The sequence below is a fragment of the Protomyctophum parallelum genome, assembly GCF_964188405.1.
Source record: "Protomyctophum parallelum genome assembly, chromosome: 7".
Classification (NCBI taxonomy): domain Eukaryota; kingdom Metazoa; phylum Chordata; class Actinopteri; order Myctophiformes; family Myctophidae; genus Protomyctophum; species Protomyctophum parallelum.
The window spans coordinates 17,029,057-17,050,829 of record NC_139705.1 but is presented as its reverse complement, the minus strand read 5'-3'; the positions used below and the strand labels follow the sequence as shown (position 1 = coordinate 17,050,829).

The 21,773-nt window shown below is 43.7% G+C and overlaps 1 protein-coding gene across 1 annotated transcript in view; it reads left to right on the top strand.

Moving 5' to 3' along the window:
• Window positions 1–21,773, top strand: part of LOC310861017 (membrane-associated guanylate kinase, WW and PDZ domain-containing protein 1-like) — a 131,438-nt gene that overhangs the window by 56,814 nt on the left and 52,851 nt on the right. Inside the window, exons 4-6 of the mRNA XM_083768269.1 lie at window positions 12,241–12,360; window positions 15,392–15,670; window positions 19,899–20,136. Coding sequence (XP_083624395.1) covers window positions 12,241–12,360; window positions 15,392–15,670; window positions 19,899–20,136 — 637 coding nt within the window. The remainder of the gene's footprint in view (window positions 1–12,240; window positions 12,361–15,391; window positions 15,671–19,898; window positions 20,137–21,773) is intronic.

The window sequence follows — 21,773 nt, the reverse complement described above, 5'->3', positions numbered from 1 at the left end:
GCACCAAGCTGCACATCGGGAGCAATTAGGGGTTCAGTGTCTTGCTCAGAGGCTCAATATTGCACTGATTGATTGCTATATAGGCCTAGAAATTGTGTTAAATATTTTTGGAAAGGTTTTGGAAATTCCTTGGTAATAATGTGTGGTAGCCCTGGCTGGCTGTGGTACTACCGTGGGTGATAATGTGTAGCTGAAGCAGTCAATTGAAACAATGACTGACACTCAGTCCAGTGACTCATCAATGGCTTCATTAATTTTTCCAGCGCATGAACGTTAGCCTAAACTCTCGTACAGTGCTGCTGAAATGCCAGCGAGCCATGCAGCAATAAGTCATCTTTGTAAAGGGAAAGTTGTAGGGCATGTTGAGTATTATGCCAGAATACAAGAGCATGTAATGTCAAGACAAATGTGTCTTTACCCCCAGAAAATGGCCTGGCTTGTTTTGTCGGTGGGAATAATCCTCTGTTACTTAAAAAAAATATAAAATTTAAGTGCACAGTGTTGGTAAAGTTACTCAAAAATGGTAAGTAACTAGTAATATGACCTATTACTAGACTGCAAGGCAACTCCATCCCAACCCAGTCTACCATTATAAATAAACACTCAAGCCCACATTCCCACCAAGGCTCGTGAAAATAGTAACTAGTTACAATACATTTAAAAAATAGTAAATGTAATATTACTCAAATTGTGAAAGTAATTAGTTATATTAGTTACTGGAAAAGGGTAATGATATTAGGGCTACTTTAAGTAGTAAGTTACTATCTAGTAAGGTACTTTCCAACACTCTGAGGCCCCTTTTCCACCAAAAGAACTTCGGTTCAGAACCAGTGCCGTTCCGAACCTTGGTGCTTTTTGCGAACCGGTCGCGAACCGGCTGCATTTCCACCAGATTGACGGCCAGTTCATTTGGTGGCGCTATTATACCTAAACACAAAATGTTGAAAAGGAGAAGGATCCGTCATGCCCGCAGACGCCCGGGGGCGTTGCACAACACAAACCGATGTAAACAGTATGTATCCACGAGGTTGTGATGTCAAGGTTACAAGTTATTATAACGCCCTGCAAATCTCAGCTAGATTCTGGATCGCGATGCATCCGTTTGGATCGTTTCATGTTTGCGTTGGCAATTAATGTAAACTTATTTTTGTTCAAAGATGGTTGGTCGCATCGAATATCTGTTGCGTGTGTCACTGTGTCTGCGTCCTCCCAAGTTCCAACCCACTGACAAGTTCCAACCTACTGACACACCCACTTATATATCGTCTCGGTTCACAAAGCGCTGCGTGCAATTACAAAGCTGAACCACCGTTTTGTGGTTCACATTGGGAACGAACGTTTATGGTTCGGAACCAACTCATTTTCAGTGGAAACACTCTGAACTGGTTCAATATTTGGCGGGAAGAAAGAACCGAACCGGTTCAACCCCGGTGGAAAAGGGGCCTGAGTGCAGAGGTTTCATTTTCAAGTTGATGTCTTATAGATTCCATCCAAGTCGACTAAGGTCTACAAGCTCACAACGAACACGATGCATTGTGAGCAGCGCGTTGTGAGCTTGGATATTTGCTTGTAGGCTATTTCTAAAATATATTTGGGATGGAATGTTTTTTTCTTCCCTCAAATCAATTATTTAAGTGTCTGTATTTAAATCGATTATTTGTCAAAGTCTATTAAATCTATTAGTTTCAATAACTGTTGCCTGCTCTCTGGAACCCTATATTGAGCTCATTCCAACTCTCTTGTTTCTTACGTGCGTGCAGTTACGATATTGATGCAGGCAAAGTTATTGTCTCCACCAGGCCGAAAGCATGTGGGGAGAGTATGTTTTGCACTCCGTCCGTCCGTGTGTCTGTCCGTCCGTCCGTGTGTGTGTCCGTCCGTCCGTCCGTCCGTCCGTCCGTCCGTCCGTCCGTCCGTGTGTCCGTGAGCAGCTGATCTCGGCCACCGTTAACCTGGTCGATGCCAAATTTTGCACACGCACTCCCTGGATGCCAACGATGAACCTCTGCCCCAAACTTTCCAGAACGGCCTGTTATAGCGCCACCAGGAGGCTGCTTTGTGCAAAACAAGTTTTTGCACAGTACCCCTACAGATTTTGTCCAAACATCACGCAAATTGGTACACAGTCTCTCTAGAGCCATTCAACGAAACCGGTCTTTCAGATTTCTCACACTCCATCCTGATTGGTTAAGATTGGCTTCCAAAGTTCACAGGAGTGCTCAGTTTCAAACAAAATGCTGCAAATCATGAACACATCGCGTGATTTCCCTGAAATTGTGCACCCACATTCCCACTAGGCCCAGGGCGAAATGCCACATGAACAATTTCAACTCAGACTCAAGGTGGCGCTATAACTGGCCGAAAAGTGTTTTTACCTCTAACTGCACGGATCTGTGGATAACTTTGTATGCCAACTCCCTAGAGGCCAAGAATTTTTCACATCTGCTCTTTATAGCGCCACCAGGAGGCCGACATATGTAAAACACATTTTCTATTATTACTCCTTCAGATTTTATTCAAATTTCACGCAAATCGGTATACACTATCTCCATAGTCATGTGATCAACACGGAGCGGCACCATTTCCCATCTTACATCCTGATTGGCTAAGATTGGCTTCCAAAGCTCACACGATTCGTCCATTTCGAAAAAAGGCCACAAATCACAAACAGTGTGCAATTTCCGTTAAATTATACACACACATTTTCACTAGGCCGAGGACGACATGCCATTTTTTCCTCAAAATCAGCCTCACGGTGGCGCTATAACAGGCCAATTCCTGTTTTTAGCTTTAACTGCATCGATCTGTATACAACTTATGTATGCACACATGGAAAAACATTGTACCTGCATCCCTCCAACACGAACCTCCGGCCCAAATCTTCCTCAACAGCCTGTTATAGCGCCACCATGAGGCCACAACCTGACCTGCCCTGGTGGAGACCTGTGCAGATTGGCACTTTGTCTAGTTTATTATTTTTTTCTCAAAGTAGGAAACGTGCCCTCCAGTCGATCTGCCAGCTATGCTGAACAAGCCAAGCATGAGAATGTTGTGTCTCACGGTTTCACATCGTGCATTTAGGTTTGAACGCTATAATGCAGTGGTTCCCCTATAGGGGTCCTTGAGGGAGTTCCAGGGGTTCCCCAGCTAAATGATAGTTAGGAACCGAATGGACCCTTATGGGTTTGTACAAATGGAACTCTGTACACTCTGAGACTGAGAGTGTACTCCTGTACACTCTCAGAGTGTAGCTTTGAGTTAGCTTTGATTTTACAATATACATTGGGGTCCCAGAGATAGAAATGCCATTAAATGGGGGGCCGTAGCCTAATTCAGGTCAAACCACTTCTAGAGCTGTAAAAATCTTGTCTTATGGGTGTCCTTTCTAATGGGGGTTTGCAGGCTAATGAGTGTCAATTTGGGGTTAGGGTTAGGGACATGAAAAGGTTGAGACCATGTTCTACAAATGTACTAAATCCTGAGAGTTTTCTGAAAAACCTGTTTCTATCAATCAGTGTTTCTCAAACCATTTCATGTCAAGGTTAATGATCCCAAAGATTATTATGCATTTGGCCGCCGACCCCCATCTGAAAATATGTTGTTCCAGGGACCCCCCAGAAGCAAAGATATGAATTAAAAACGTTTGTTGTGAAAGAATATACTTAAATTCAAAGATCTGCACACATTTTCACGCATTTTCAAAAATTGCAGATCTCAAAGCTCTTAATAAGCTTGTATATCTTTGCTGTTTCTCAACAGCTAAAGTTTCTAATAATGGTTAAAGTGGTTAAAAGCTAAGGTGACACATGCATTCCATGTCTTTATGGGTTAAAAGCCAACATGCTCATGCTGATTCTGAGGTCACAAGTGCTTGAGTACCAAGCAAGATGTCTGTAGTTGACCTTGTGGGTCAACAGCAGTGTTCTATCTGGGGTCTTTCTGGGTCTTCAATGTCTTTCTAGCCAAGGACCCCTTAGCCGAGAGAGAGCTGAAACAGGTACCCACTTAGCTGAGAGAGAGCTGAAGCAGGGACCCCTTAGCTGAGAGAGAGATGAAGCAGGGACCCCCTTAGCTGAGAGAGAGATGAAGCAGGTACCCCCTTAGCTGAGAGAGAGATGAAGCAGGGACCCCTTAGCTGAGAGAGAGCTGGAGCAGGGACCCCTTAGCTGAGAGAGAGATGAAGCAGGCACCCCTTAGCTGAGAGAGAGAGCTGAAGCAGGGACCCCTTAGCTGAGAGAGAGATGAAGCAGGTACCCCCTTAGCTGAGAGAGAGATGAAGCAGGTACCCCCTTAGCTGAGAGAGAGATGAAGCAGGGACCCCTTAGCTGAGAGAGAGCTGAAGCAGGGACCCCTTAGCTGAGAGAGAGATGAAGCAGGGACCCCCTTAGCTGAGAAAGAGATGAAGCAGGGACCCCTTAGCTGAGAGAGAGCTGAAGCAGGGACCCCTTAGCTGAGAGAGAGATGAAGCAGGGACCCCTTATCAGAGAGATATGAAGCAGATACCCCCTTAGCTGAGAGCGAGATGAAGCAGGTACCCCCTTAGCTGAGAGAGAGATGAAGCAGGGACCCCTTAGCTGAGAGAGAGCTGGAGCAGGGACCCCTTAGCTGAGAGAGGGATGAAGAAGGTACCCCCTTAGCTGAGAGAGAGATGAAGCAGGGACCCCCTTAGCTGAGAGAGAGCTGAAGCAGGGACCCCTTAGCTGAGAGAGAGATGAAGCAGGCACCCCTTAGCTGAGAGAGAGAGCTGAAGCAGGGACCCCTTAGCTGAGAGAGAGATGAAGCAGGTACCCCCTTAGCTGAGAGAGAGATGAAGCAGGGACCCCTTAGCTGAGAGAGAGCTGGAGCAGGGACCCCTTAGCTGAGAGAGAGATGAAGCAGGTACCCCCTTAGCTGAGAGAGAGATGAAGCAGGGACCCCCTTAGCTGAGAGAGAGCTGAAGCAGGGACCCCTTAGCTGAGAGAGAGATGAAGCAGGTACCCCCTTAGCTGAGAGAGAGCTGAAGCAGGGACCCCTTAGCTGAGAGAGAGATGAAGCAGGCACCCCTTAGCTGAGAGAGAGAGCTGAAGCAGGGACCCCTTAGCTGAGAGAGAGATGAAGCAGGGACCCCTTAGCTGAGAGAGAGATGAAGCAGGGACCCCTTAGCTGAGAAACAGATGAAGCAGGTACCCCCTTAGCTGAGAGAGATGAAGCAGGTACCCCTTAGCTGAGGGAGAGATGAAGCAGGTGTTTCAGATTAAACCTTTTCATAGATGTCATAAATACCCTCATAGACTTGTTTGACAGAACTATCATCAGTGTTGTGGAAATTCATGTTTGTTTGTCACAGACATCATATTAGGAATAGGAATGCTATAGTAGGGTTCATGTGGTTAAAGCGGGGTCTGTGGGATGCAAGCCACGTTCAACCGTATCAACCTCACCTCTCATTTTACTACCACCTTCACTGTGTGTGTGTGTGTGTGTGTATGTATGTGCGTGTGTTTGCGTGCGCGTATTTGCATGTTTGTGTGCGTGCATGCATGTGTTTACGCCAAGTTTCGAGCTTGCAGAACTGCTACTTTCGTGTGACGCTGTTACGTTGTAGTAGAAGTACAAGAAGGGCGTTAATTTATGAAGAAAAAAAAACACAAAAACACACAGTTAGAATATGGAGAAGGGGAAGGGGATATTTCCAAAATTATACGGTATTATACGACCGGAGCACCTCTAGCTATGAGCATTGTTTGATATATGCTAGGCTAGAGGTCCCAGACATATAGTAGTGGTGTGGTGCGTCGTGGGCCTTGAGCATTGTTTGATATGCGCTAGACTAGAGGTCCCAGAGCTCCAAACAGTTTGAGAAGTGGTGCTTTACAGAACCAGACGGATTAGTGTTAATGAGGAAGCTGGCGTTGGTTCAGTTGTCTCTCTGCTATGGAAGGTGTGTGTGTGTGTGTGTGTGTGTGTGTGTGTGTGTGTGTGTGTGTGTGTGTGTGTGTGTGTGTGTGTGTGTGTGTGTGTGTGTGTGTGTGTGTGTGCGTGTGCGTGTGCGTGTGCGTGTGCGTGCGTGCGTGCTGGCCTGGAATAACAAGTCCTTTCCCTGCTTACTGCTTAGCACACAGCAGCATTAGAATGCAAGCGCGCACACACACCCTTTTCCACCAAAAAAGGTTTGGTTTCTAGAACTGTTCTAGATTCTTCGAACCTTGGTAATATGCTTTGGGGTGCGCACGCTTATCCGACACATCAAAAGTCTGACATGCGTAAATCACCCGTTGGTCTGACAGGCGTAGGTCTGACATGTGTTGGTCTGACATGCTTTGCGTTGTGCTTGCAGTTAGGGTTAGGTTAGGTTAGGTGATTGATTAGGGGCTGAATGGTTAGACAGCAGGAGTACTCAAGGTTCGATTCCAGTCCTGACCAGAAATGTGTTGAATATGACCGGTAGAAGTGTCCATATCACAGGGGAAATTCAATCAACAATGGCAGTTGCAGTTTTTGAGGGGCGCAAGCCCCTCCTATACCCAGCTTTGTGTGTGCGTGTGTACCCCATTGCGATGATTTAAAAAAAAGTGAAGATAAAAAGTGAGTGATTGGCCGGAATGTGGTGATGTATGATGATAAGAGCGCCTTCACACGAGTGATTTTCTTTTTCTTTATGCTAATGTTTCGGTTTCGGTTCTGAACGATTGATTGATTGATTGATTGATAGATTGAACATTGTATTCACAGTTTGTAGAATGGGTACAGTTCAAACGATCGTACAGGTCAATGCAAAAACCAGAAAGAAGCTCTAAGAGTTGTTTACATCAGCAGAGAGGTTGAGTTGGCTTCAACTTCAGCTACAAAGATACAAAGCTACAAATACGAGTGTAGCTTTACATATTTGTATGTTTTGCATCTGCCAGTGCAGCATTAGAAGCAAGTTGCAAGCCCTTCTCTCGGATATGATTTTACTGCCCTTGCAGTTTGACTCAGGAGTCAGGATCGAGGTCATTTATTTTGTAAATGTATCTGATCTGTGCATTTTGTTTTGTTTTTTAAAGTCCAAAAGGCAAACAGAAATGTAATGTTTATTTAGCCTATATGCACCAAAAACACGATGCAATCACTGATATGTTTTGTATGACAAGTTTGTAAGACAGTAATTGTCAAGTAAAACAATGTTGACAGCCCTAGTTGTTAACGAATGTGGAGACTATAGGCATGAAGCATGTTGCTGCTTCCTCCACGGTGATGCATAGCTAGCTAAACAAAGCTAGTGTTTGCTTCTCATCATCAGGTGTGTTTGTATTAGCTTCAGGGCTCTGCTGCAGAAGAGGCAGAGACTAAAGATGAACTCTTCAAAGTCACAGAGAAACAACAAAATGCACATGCACACGCACGCACACACACATCACCATATATAACATACACCATCTGCTGTTAGAAATAGTTTTATGGAGGGAAGGGTAGCTTAAGGTGATTTTGCAGTCTCTTGGTGTACAACTGGTTGTGGAACAACCAGTTGTTATTTACAACAAATGTAAATAAAAAAGCACTGTTTCCATGTCTGCTTATTATAAGTGCTTTGTTCTTCGGTAAGTTCACTTGTAAATATTGGTAGTTGTGGGTTGCTTTTTTGGGGGCTTGTTTCTAATGTGCGGTTGCTTATTTGTGCTCGTTTCTAAAGTGTGGTTGCTCATTTGGCTTTATTTCCTGAGGTTGTTTAGGCCAGTTGTTATCAAACAATCTGATGTAGGAGGCGTGTCGTGCTTCACAGCACATTTTGAGCTTGCAGATCTACTACTTTTGATGCTTTAGACTCAGAGCAACGCTGTGGTATGATCAAGTAGGGCATTACTTTACGGAGACAAAAAACAAACACAAAAGGTTCAAACGTGGAGATAGACAGCAGCAACATCCCTCAGACAGAGATTGTCATGCTTACAGGTATGCCATTCTTTATGTTCACTGAAACATTGATGGAGCAGTAATGTGATCTTTGTGTGTGTGTGTGTGTGTGTGTGTGTGTGTGTGTGTGTGTGTGTGTGTGTGTGTGTGTGTGTGTGTGTGTGTGTGTGTGTGTCTCTCTGGCCTACTTTGATTCACACTGTGTGTGTGTGTACACCTTACCCTACCTTATATTACACTAAACGCTATGGTTACCTCCACATGAGCACACCTGACCGTACGCAATTACTCTGTTACACCGCGTAAGCATGAGCGCACGGGACACACATACTGGTGCAGTACACTGTTGATTTTGACAGCATTTACGCAGCATTTACGCAGTTTTAGTCATAGTCTTTTGAATAAAAATCCATTTTAATCAAATTTCTTTAACCATCTGAAAGGTTTTAGTTTTAGTCTCGTTTCAGTCAACTAAATATAATAAGATTATAGTCGACTAAATCTATTGCGGCGACTAAAATGTACTTTGGCGGGCCTTGATGGCGTCATACTGGCTGCTTTTTTTACTTTGCTGAAAATAGCTGATCTACAAGCTCACTTATTGTGAATATAAGTGCAATATTTGCCTATAAGAAGTATGAAGTATTGAAAAAAGGAAAATAAATAGACCTCATGCTACTTAAGTAAATGAGAAACTTTCCGCCAGTGCGTGGAGTGGATGGCACTCGCGAGCATGTCTAAACACGTGTGATGATGTCATGTCATGTCATGTCGTGTGTGTGTGTGTGTGTGTCTATGGGTGCACGCGCACAACTTTTGCTCCAGTCACAGATGGGTTACAACTCCCATCAGCCATCTGGTAGGTGTGGAAAAACTCTTCTCGTGTGTGTGTGTGTGTGTGTGTGTGTGTGTGTGTGTGTGTGTGTGTGTGTGTGTGTGTGTGTGTGTGTGTGTGTGTGTGTGTGTGTGTGTGTGTGTGTGTGTGTGTGTGTGTGTGTGTGTGTGTGTGTGTGTGTGTGTGTGTGTGTGTGTGTGTGTGTGTGTGTGTGTGTGTGTGTGTGTGTGTGTGTGTGTGTGTGTCACACACTCAAACAATGGCATCCCGTCAACATTGTCTGCTGGGGGGTGCAGGCAGCACCCTTCTGTCGCTCGCCAGGGTCCCACAGTTTGTTGCTGTCGCTGTACTTTTAATTATTATTACAAACCACACACTGCCCATGCAACAGGTTGTGTGGGCTTGTAGATCTGATCAAGATAATATTTGGTACATTTTCACACATTTTCACACATTTTACTTATCGTCTCTGTCGGTGGATTAGAATTAAAAAGTAGCCGATCTACAAACCCAAAGCGTGTCGCTTTGCGCAGCGTTTCGAGCTTGTAGATCTGCTACTTTTGATGCTTTTGTGTGACGCTGTAGTGTGATCAAGTAGGCCTGGGTGTTGAAAACCCCCACAAAAAGTTAGAATATGGCGATAAGAGGTACAAGTAACGATGATGAATACATAAATAAAGTAAAATGTTGAATACAGGACTTGTAGAAGAATATTTCCTGTATTGTGGTGTTGTTACTAAGTAAAAAGTCTCAGTAGTTCTTTTGTCCCTACTACAAAGCAGCACACCGCCACAGTCCGCTAATCATTAACTCCAATGAGGGATCAGTGTGCGGATCGTTAACCCAGCAATTAACATTTTTTGACACTAGTCCACCTTTTGTGTGTGTGTGTGTGTGTGTGTGTGTGTGTGTGTGTGTGTGTGTGTGTGTGTGTGTGTGTGTGTGTGTGTGTGTGTGTGTGTGTGTGTGTGTGTGTGTGTGTGTGTGTGTGTGTGTGTGTGTGTGTGTGTGTGTTCTCTCGAGTGCCAGACAGTGATGTCACTAGCACCATTTTTATTTCCTGTTGGATGATATCATTAGGTGGTCCCCATGCAGCTAAATGATGGAGGGTTGGTAACCAAAATGGGCCCTTATAGATCTTTATCTCTTGAGAGCGTAAAATGAAACCAAAAAGTCATTTTGCACTCTCAAGAGTTCAATCATTGTTAAACACCTGCATTACTTAATTTACAAGACGTCTGACTCTACACAATAGAGAATGTAGAATAATTAATAATTAGGGATGCTCCGATCACGTTTTTGGGGGCCGATCCCGAATCACCAATCTTTTTTTTAAAGATCGGCCGATTCCGATCCCGATCTTTTAAAATATTTTTATTAATATATATATTTTTTTTACTGGCAACCCGCGCCCCGCGGTCATTTTCCGCTAACCTGAGCGGGGCTCCCTAGCCTGCTGGAGGGGCTCCCATCATCCTATGCACCCTCGAGAGAAATAAAAAGGGGAAAAAATGCAGCCTTGAGCCTACCAAATATGTTGTGGTCTTGTGGAGCTGCAGCTTGATCAGCTCCTCCTCCTCCTTTCCCCAATTAATGTATTTTTATATGTATAATATACATATAAAACATTTTTGTATATTATACAAAAATGTATTGTATACAATAAAATGTATGAAACATGCATGGCAATGATGAGATGGGGAAGAAACGATGCTGTTTCATGCATTTTCTTATAGCCTACGCCCTACTGTATTCAACAGCCAAACAGCTGATTGATGGACCACGCATATATATCATACCTTCCTGAAAAAAGCTATTCAGATCCTGTGGGTGCAACGTCACTGAAAACTTTCATAATAGCAATTAAATTAATTTACTCACGAGTGAACACACTTTTGTTGCATTAGAGCAGGGTAAATATGAAGTTTTGCACCACGGTCCTGTGTTTATATTTTGTATGTTGTCGTAAAAACACACGTTGTGTGTTTGAGTGAGGGGGCCTTCCTGAGCAAGGGGGCTTCTGACGGCGTCGCTTACTCGCCTCCCCTCTGTCAGAGGAGGAAGCGACGCGCAGCCGTCGGGAACCCCCCCAAACCGACTGCCCCCCCCCCCCCCTCCCGAAAACTAACGCTGCTACAGAAACTCACTGCCACTGCAGGCAACATGCACATTTCTAAGAAAGTTGTATCAGGGGCCAGGGCACACTACTTGTCTAACAATTTGGATTATAGTTAGCTCCCTTTGCTGCTGGTCAATGAGAAAAAAAAAACGACTGGACTGGAGCTGAGCCTGAGGAGCTCTCTCCCTTTCTCTCCGTCTCCCTCCCTCGCTGGGGTGAAGACGTGCGTGCTCTTTCTCACTCTCTCTCTCTCTTTTCTCTCTCTCTCCCCCCTCCCTCCCTGGGGTGTGTGTGTGGGGGGGGGGGATTCGTTGCGCTGCCAGTGCTACACTTCTCCATTAAGCGGTGCAGAACCGAGAAAGTGACACATTATTTTTGGATGTAAACGGCGCAGATTTTTGCTTTGGAGATCGGTTTCGCGGATCGGTGGATTTTGCACGGCCGATCCGATCGATCGGTGATCGGCCACGATCGATCGGCCACCGATTGATCGGAGCATCCCTATTAATAATTGTTATCTCTCTTATGGTAGCCACTTCAATACAGCATGGAATTGTGGATAAAATCGTATTCAACGACAACAACATAGTTAGACAGGCTAAATGTCATTGTGTTTAATACTGTCATTGAATACCACTGGTCTAGGGGGTTTTAATGTGACTTTAAGTGGTTACGATATCACAGCGTAAAGTGATAGACATGACATTAGACTGGGAGTGTGTTTACAGTATGTGGCAGGCTCTGCTTCCCTTGTGTGCCAGCTGATAAACCAGCCACCGCTGTATTCAGGGGTCATCAATGTGAATGTGTCCGTGGCACAAGACTCGATTACTGAATGTCAAGTCTCCAGGTTTTCTTCAGAATATGTATGACACTTATTTACTATAAAAAGTGCTATGGCATATCCCATAGTCCAACTACTAGTAGTTCTTCTCAAACGTTTTATTTGCAAGGACCCCCTCAACTCTGATAGTGTACAAATGGACTTGTAAGGGTCCCTTTTTGTTCCATTTGTACACTCTGAGTTACGGACCTGTTATGGTCATTCAGGGCGAGCACTTTTTTTTGTGTTTCTGTTAATGTTATTGTTCTCATTTTGTATGTCTGTGGCAAAAATTAAATTTTAACAAAAATGTCCACCACAAGCCAGCATGGCGTGCCGATGATCCCTGGCTATATCCATTACATCAATTACAGCTATCCAAAGTATAGTCCCTCTACCAAGCTCACAACTCTGTCTGTGAGCTTGAAGATTCCGATCCGTTGTTGTCGCTGGCGCGGCAACAACACAACAACCATCGTAATATGGATGCATAAATCGTGTGTTATTAACGTTCGCGGAGGAACGATTGCAAGATCGTTGGAAACGATGCGTAATTCTAACTTTGTTTTCCCTATTTGGTTTTGTGTGCAGGTACGACCCGGGCTCCGCGAGACGGAGAGGTTCTGGGGGTGGATTACAACTTCCTGTCTGTGGAAGGGTTTCTAGAGCTGGAGGAGAGAGGAACGCTGCTGGAGATAGGAACTTATGAAGGTGAGTCATCGGCAAGTCATAATCCAGGCTTTTAGCAGACGCTCTTTATAAGCCAGAGCGATTTATTGTAAGCGAGGTAAACTCGACAGTGATCTAGGATCGTGGGTAAATTGGTCACCAGTCGACTGATTTCAGTGATTTGGGTTCTATAGCAGTGAGCGCCTCTTCTATGGAAGTGTGTCACTCACTGAAAATATGCCATCTATCTCTAGCCTACAAGCTTGTAAGCTTGGAGAGCGCCTATTTAGTTTTTCTTACATTTTTATCCCACAATTTTGCAACCATGGGGCCAGGGGGAGGCAGTATAGAGACCAGGATTACTGCATGTGATTACTCCACATAGAACGGCCCTTTTTCCAACCCCACTTATGGGCACTGACGCAGAGGAGAGAACACACCCACAGTGTCTCCAGCGGGAATCAAACCCACGACCTTCTAGCCTGTGAGGGGACAGCACTCAGTCTGCGACACTGTGCGCCTTAGAGCGCCTATTTTTGAGGGGTGCTAGCCCCTCCAATGTCTATGGACTTTTTAAATATTTGTTTTGATTACTAAGCATGACATGTGGCAGTCATATGGACTTTTTTATATTTGTATAGAGCACTAAACGTGATGTCACGTGGCAGGCAAGTCTATGGACTTTGAAGGTTTTATGACATTCATTTTCATTTATTTTTATTTTTTATTTTAGGTTTTATGACCTCAATTACACCAACACAACCTGAACTTTGAACATTCAGTGGATTGTCTGTGGTCTGGGGTTTGCTCTGTGTGTTCTGAAGCTTTTTGAGCTGCAATGAAAATAGGCAAACAGGCCTCAACAGTGACATCTGCCTGCAAATTGTTATGTCATGGGATTTGTGGACTCTGTGACTTCTGTGACTCAGACCACAGAACATCTACTGAATGTTAAAAGTTCAGGTTCTTTGGGTGCAATTGAGCTCAGAAAACCTCAAAAGATTTTTTATGTCACGACCCCTTTAATATTTTTTGTTTAGAGTACGAAAGGAGTGAGGCGCCCCTCACTTCACACGAGTTATTAGCTAGTTCAAGACTAAAGGCTATTTGAAGTGGTCAAATCTTCCATAAAACCCTAATGATAATATTAGGATGTGCATAAAAGCTTCCATCTGTAATCTCTTCACGTGGTTGGCAGACCGACTGTTTCACATGACCTGAGGTGCTCTTTTTTACGCTTCCATTGAGGACAGCATGACGGCAGGCCGGATTGAGGTTACGTGGTGAGGCTTTAGTTTAGAGTGTGGATGCCGAGGGAGACGGATTCAGGAGACAACAAGTCACCTCACATCTGCCCAATTCAATCTGATTGGAAGTGTGTTTGTGTGTGTGTGTGTGTGTGGGGGGGGGGGGGGGGGGGGATGCGTGCGTGGGTGCGTGCATACTTACTAGTGTACTTGCCAAATGTTCCAGCAAAATTACATTTTGAGAAATAGACCTATATATTTGAGTAATAGACATTGTGAGGAGCTTTCTCTGGTGTTGCAAGGAAAACAAGCGCTCGCAAAGCGCGCATGTTTGTGTCCATGCAAGGCTGGCAGACAGATTGTCACAGCATTTGTGTGTGTGTGTGTGTGTGTGTGTGTGTGTGTGTGTGTGTGTGTGTGTGTGTGTGTGTGTGTGTGTGTGTGTGTGTGTGTGTGTGTGTGTGTGTGTGTGTGTGTGTGTGTGTGTGTGTGTGTGTGTGTGTGTGTGTGTGTGTGTGTGTGTGTGTGTGTGTGGCTGGCACACGGCTGCCTTCCCTGCAGACAATGTCAAATACCTGACCACGGGCGCTATGCTCATCCCTGCCAACAGGAGGCAGCGTGACTCATATCACCACATGCAGTAAACATTCTCGGATGAGCACAGAACAGCTTGGATCACAGAACGCACGTTCAATTTACAGAGAATGTGTAAATGTTTGGATAGTTTTACCAATACATACTCGATGAGTCATGATGTAAAAGAGACCATTTTCAACCTCATCTTCATAAAGTTCATATTGTTGCTGTCGGGCAGAAACCTCTAATCCATATTTTAGATAGTACACCCCCCAAAAAGATTAGTACACCCCCCAAAACGACTTTTGTTCTATTGATTACTCACCCCACAGAGACTTGAATTCATGGATTTTCTTTTTTTGTTTTTGTCCCATTCCTGGGCTGTGCAATAAATAAATAAATAAAAAGCCATAGCCTACCTAAATGTTTATGCCAAATACCTACGAATACGACTATTCACACGTCTGTCTGTCTGTCCGTCCGTCCGTCTGTCTGTCTGGTGACCACAAACACAACGTCATCACGTAGGGGTGTAACGATACAGTTAACTGCATCGATGCATCAATTTTAATTTCAACAATCGCAGCATATCGATATGCAAACGGCAACATATTGTTTGACTTTATCTTATTGAATCTCTTTGCATTGCAAATAATCAATTGTATCGATACTAAGTAGTCTACTTGTTTGTGTTGAATTTAGCAATTACATTGTATTTTGTCATACAACAGTGGTCTTAACAATGTGGGTGCCGGGGACATTTTTGTATCGATATGCTGCGATTTTTGTATCGTTACACCCCTAAGTGATGACGTTGTGTTTGTGGTCGTCACTGGTTGACAGACAGATAGACAGACAGACAGACACAGACAGACTCAATCCACAGCGTAGAGAGATCATCACAAAAGCTGTGCATTGTTCTACGCCAGCTGCATTCTTACTATGCCACCATTTTGGGACACGTTGTGCTGCCTGCTTTATCTCTGCGTTTGAATATCTGCTTTATGTCTGTATATTATTATGATATCTGCTTCATGTCTTTATTTGATATCAGTTTTATGTGTTTATCGGTTTTATTTCTCTGTGGGTGAGATGATGAGCACACTCCTCACAGATTCATACCCCCCTTCTCTCTCTCTCTCTCTCTCTCTCTCTCTCTCTCTCTCTCTCTCTCTCTCTCTCTCTCTCTCTCATATCTTTCTCAAGCATGCTAATGGCCCCCTCTCCTCTCCTCTCTTCTTGTTGCCTAGGTAACTATTATGGGACCCCCAAGCCATGGCGTCATTACCAGCAGCCGGCTGCCATCGGGACCTCAGTGACATCATCATCATCATCAGTGTGTGAGCAGCCCCCCGGCCCCCCACTCCCCCCACAGCGCCGCAGCAGCAACAACAACAACCACCACCCCCCCACAGCCCCCCCACAGCGCACCAAGTCCTACAATGACATGCAACACGTTAGAGTAGCGCCCCCCACTGACGACGATGAGGACCAGCAGGCCACAGTGGAAATGAACAACAGTTTTACAGGTGAGAAAGAAAACTAAATATATCATCGTCGCAACCGATGATTTTTGGGGGTCACGGTGAAGTGACAATCTAAGGACTTTTAATACCAAAAGAGAGATAAAATACTCTAGTATCAACACAGTAATCAACAAACTACAATCTAAAAACTGGTCAAACATTGGCCATATTGTCAAATAATAATATAAGAATATTTTGTGAGCTTGTAGATCTGCTATTTTCACAATATTTATCTGTGGAATAGACTCAAACAAAATGTATAATGCCTCAACTCCTACATACAAAATAACAGATCTACAAACCCTTGACACGTCGCAGCAGGCACGCGTTGTGAGCTGGGAGATAAGAGATCACAGTTACATCATGGTGTCTTTGTTATGATGATTATTTTTCTTACCTGAGCCTCCATACACTGCCCCTGCCTGTGAGGAGGGGCACTGTTGTTTTGAGAGATAGATGGGTTCAGTTTGATTTCTTGATTTTTATTTGGATCTCTTTTAGCCTTTCGGCGTGACGGCGTACCGAAATAAATTTAAACATTACAGAATTACATTACAGTTTAACCACTTGAACACCAGCATCCATTTCCTGGTGGGAACATTCACCCCCAAAAATAGCCGATCTACCATCTCACAAGACCAAAAATAATCATATTTGAACTGGGGGCCACATTCACCCTGGAGAAAGATGGATATGTATTACTAAATCTCTCTAGAACACTGTTTCCCAAAGTGGGTGGCGACCCATTTGTGGGTCACAGACCAGTTTTGTTGGAGTCACGACTCGAGTCAAAATCCCTTTCGTTTCCTACATTAAAATAAATCACACCCATGTGAAGTGAGGGGCGCTCTTATCATTATACATCATCTCATGAACAACTGGATTTATGTGATTTGCTCGTTTAGACGTGAATTTTCCCTTCATTGTCAATGACATTTAATGTTTGTGTTGCCACAAATTTACGTCATATTCGAGGCACATATATGACCTAATTTCTCCTTTTATTGTCAATGGCAAATATGAGACGCGTAAAGCTGTATATAGGCCCTCAAAATCAAATCCATTCAATATGTTAAAATCACACCTGTGTGAAGTGAGGGGCGCTAATATATTGAAGTCTAACTCATGTTGATTAGGTGATGTAATGGTGATGTAAAACAAACGGTGCAAACACAAACATTAAACGTCATTAACAATAAAGAGACAATATGACGTAAATGGCACATTATGACGTGCATTTTCTCTTCATTGTCACAAAACAAACATTGAACTAAAGACAAACATTAAACCTGTGTGTAGGAGGCCCTCAAAAATGTATGTGATTGGTTAGCCGATTTGCTCGTCTACGTATGACGTAAATGTTTCCTTCATTGTCAATGGCATTTAAAGTTTGTGTTGCCACAAATTTATGTCATATTTGACGGACATATGACCTAATTTATCTTTTCATTCTCAATGGCAAATATGAGACTTATGGAGACAAAAGCTGTATATAGGAGGGGCTAGCGCACCTCAAAAAGAATATTATTTCAAAAGATTTTCCCCTTCCACACCCCCCACAATAATAATAATAATATAATATAATAATAATTTTTTTCAGCATGCAACTAAGAGTAAAACCATAGCCATCAAGGCCTGTCAAAATACATTTTAGTCAACAAAATCAACTGTAGTAGACGCAAATCTAAATGGAAATTGTATTCAAAAGACAAATAAAAACTAAATCAAAGTTGGCTGTCAAAAATCAACAGTAGTTGACAGACCCTAAAAGCCCTTTCTTGCATATTTCTGTCTGTCTGTTCCTCACTCATTGGCTGCTCAGTGCTCACCAGTGTTTTAGTTCCTGTAATTAGTCGTTTGGCTTATTAAATACTGTTTGTCCGTAGGCACTAAAATAATTAGGTGGCATCTTTTTTTGCGTCTTCAGTGTTTACGCAATGTTTGTGTTTACACAAACACTCAAAACTTTCCATTCATTGTCAATGGCATTTAACATGATCCCGTAAATAAGCTTTAGTCTGACCCCCCCGGCCGAACCCGTAAGTTACGTGATAAGGGTCTTTATATTATTTAATCCATGTTTTGATCGAGTCGATAGCCGAGTGTCATTAGCATCCCGGTGTAAAGTGTGACACTGGACCGTGCCATCTTAAGTTGCCCGCGCATCCACGTACGTACGTTCTATCATGTGCTGCTTTAAATGGCCTTCATCTCCAAATCAGCACAATTAATGTTGTTTCTGGTCAAAACAAGGTTTGTCAACGGCCGACAGGCGGCACTGTGATACTCACGGTCAGGTTTTTTCTGCACCCAGCGAGAGAACAGCAACCGGTCAAGACACTGCACACACCATTATGTCATTGTAACATCCGGTTAAGGATATTTGGCTCTTCAAAATAAGGGTTGAAAGGGGGGGAAAACCTTGGCAATGCGCAATAAATAAATATATTAATCCCGGCGGGGATTGTGATAATGTTTGTGTTAGGAGTCGTACAAAGTGTGTACACACTAAAAGCTGGACATAGGAGGGGCTAGCGCCCCTCAAATATACAGAAGAATATGACTACAACTACATTTTAAACATTTCTGTCAAAATCCAAACACTGGTTGTTAGACAGTTTCTTCTTACGGTGTGAATCTGTGCACTGTGCAGTGTTGCCAACTCTCGTGAGAGAAATAAGCCATCCCATCTCCAAAAACAAGCCAACTCTTGCGAGAGAAATACATCAAATCTCCCCTCGAAAACAAGCCAAAGCAAGTCCAATGATATGGCCACATAAAAAAAATATTTGATGCATTAATCATTATAAATATATATGTCTATAATGATGAATGTTTTAGTCATTTATTATACTTTAGCCAGGGCTTAATAAGACATCAGACCGATTCTGTCACTTAATGTGATTCACACTCCCCCAAACCAATGGGTATTTATAGTATACATCAAAGAAATGTTTGCTTGTTTGATTTTCAAAACAAGCCACCACATTTCCCCCAACCCGCGACTCGTTATGTTTTACCAGCAACTCTGGAAACAAACGAGCCCAAAGTCGTGGTAAATAAGCAGACTTGGCGACCCTGCCCCATGCCAGCCTGGCTTACAGAGGGGCTGAATTAGCATGTTGATCACCCCTGAAAGGCCCACGGAAGTGGACGGGGGGGGAGGGGTCTAACGCCTGTGGGAGGAGACTGATGCTGTAGCGGCGACGGGAGGGGGTCCAGGGGGGTGCTGTAGCACAGTAGCAGAGAGTTTGGACCTGGAGTTTACTAAAGAAATTTGCATTTTCCTGAGCCCCCATTCATTCAGTGAGTCACTCGGAGGAGCGTTGGAATGGGGTGGGTGGGAGGCTCACAAAGACCATGGATGAGGGGGTTATATTTAAGTATGAATGGCATCCACACACAGACAAAGCATGCATTAAATAGGTGCTGCCTGTAAGTGATATTTTTAGGGCGTTCAAATGCACAGTTTATTTATTGTTAAAAAAGGTTATAGATCTATATCTTTTTAAGTAGGTTACAGATTTCATCCAATCAAGAGAGAGAACGCCACAACGCTTGTGTTCCAATTTGGACTTTTTAAGCCCAAACCACACAGTTGCAACACCTTGCAACAAAACAGTTTTTTAAGGTCAACCGCACCTTGCAACTTCCAATGTGGATAATGTTTGCAAGGAGTTGCATGGCAAGTCATTGGTGTTGTTTGGGCTTGAGTATGTAGGCTACTGAATACAGGACTAAAGCCATGAGGAGAGAAATCATATACCGGTAGAATACAATGTATTCTATATGATTTCTCTCCTGATTGGAGGAAATTGTTATCTTGGCCTGATTTTTTTTCCCCTTCTGTTTACTAAAGAGATAAACAAACACTTATAGCCTATACCCTATTACTATCAAAATACTGTATATAGACGTTATTATTTAACACTTATTTTAACACATAAATATCACTTCCAGCCCATTTTCACTAGTCAACCATAGAGCACCAAAGTCTGACATCATGTACACATCCTAACCGGTAGCGTTTTTTCCCCATTCTGAATTCCCATATAGACTTGTTTTTTTTATATTGTGTCAAATAAGAACTGTGATAAGATGTGCGAGACGTAAAATCCACCTCTGTCTCTTCCTCGTTCGTGTGCTCCTTTGTGTTGTCATTGTGGTGGTTGTTGTTACCCAGGATCCTTAGTGCGTAGCCTCTTCCCCTCCCCCTCCTTGTTGTGCGCAGGTAACCCTAGCGACCCGGACGAGCTCCGCGGCGGTGGCGGAATCGCGCGGCCGTACCCGGCGCGCGACAACGCGCCCTCCTACGGCCTGAACAATGCCGCCACCTCCACGGCGGACAGCGGCCAGCAGACCCTCCTCGCTGAGCCGCAGACCCTGGCCTCGCCTGAGGACCCCCTGGGACCGCTGCCCGACAACTGGGAGATGGCCTACACGGAGAACGGAGAGCTCTACTTCATAGAGTATGTACCCCTGAGTGTTTAGAATAGTGTGTGTACTCTGAAACCCCCACTCTGAGAGCTCTACTTCATAGAGCAGTGTTTCCCAACCTTTTTTGTCCCAGGGCACACTTTTCATAGCCTCAAAATCTCGGGGAACACCTAGATATACGGTGTGTGTATATATATATATATATATATATATATATATATACACACACCGTATATATCTACCTAGATATACGGTGTGTATATATATATATATGTATATATATAATATATACTCATTTGAACTCTGCCGAAGGCATTCAAAATACGTGTGCGCTACCTAAATAATGACCAGAAGCAAGTCCTTGAGAACGGGTTTAGACCAGGATCCCTAATTATGGTTATTAACAATACAACTAGCCTATTAATACCTTTTATATTTCATATTGTGAGTTTGTAGAACTGTTGAGTGTTGCCACGTCTAGTCATTATAAACTACTGTACTTGTTTATCTGTACATTTCTTAGAATGTTGGTGGTCCTTGACATGAAAATGTTTGAGAACCACTGCTCTAAAACAACATTGGACAATGATGTTTGACAGTCAGCAATATTGTTGCTTATTCTAGATTTATTTTCGAATTTTCTGTCTTGATCTGGCCTGTTAACATTTTCATAGACCTGGTTGCTTGTTTCCCTCTCAGTCACGAAATGTGGCAACCCTGGTCAAAGCAGTGTTGTGGTTCCGTATGATAATTTAGCTTAGCACACAACAGCTAGGAGCAGGCTGCTGCCGTCATGTTTAACAGTATTTTGCGCAATTTATGTCCCCGAATTTATGGATATGGACTTATGGCTCCATCGCTGCCTCTTTCTTTAGTAGAAATAGAAATTGAACGTGTTGCTGACTGTTTACCGTCCCTCTCACAGACACAGAGTGCACTGTCTCCGCCTCCTCTCTCACGCACGCACGCACGCACGCGCACGTGCATGCATGCACACACACACACACACCGCCTCCTGGCCGCTCAGAGGCTCAGAGGCTCTGTGCAGAGTGAGACCCCGATATTTATTTATCGCGTTAACGCAGCACGTTAACGGCGCCGATGTGCCCCGAGATTTTTAGGCTATGAAAAGTGTTACTTTCGGTCAAATCAGGCGGAACACCTGGACATATCAAACGGCACACTAAAGTGTCGCGGAACACAGGTTGGGAAACACTGTAGGTACCCCTGAGTGTTTAGAATAGTGTGTGTACTCTGAAACCCCCATTCTGAGAGCTCTACTTCATAGAGTATGTACCCCTGAGTGTTTAGAATAGTGTGTGTAGTGTGTACCCTGAAACCCCCACTCTAAGAGCTCTACTTCATAGAGTATGTACTAAATACCTCACTATTAGAATTCTACTTTATATTCAGTAGTGGTTTTCAAACCTTTTCATACCAGGGTCCATTATTTATTCAGCATTTGAGCCACGGACCCAAGATGTAGAATATTTTGTCGTTAGAATACGATTTTGTCCACATTTCCATGCTGTATTGATGTTGGTACCATAGGAGAGATAACAGGCAGACGTTGATCAAAATCCATTTAGTTACCAATTCCACCTGGAGAACTTCATTGTACCCCTATTCAGTATTTTAGCTGTGACCTGAGCGCCCCCTCCTGAGATAC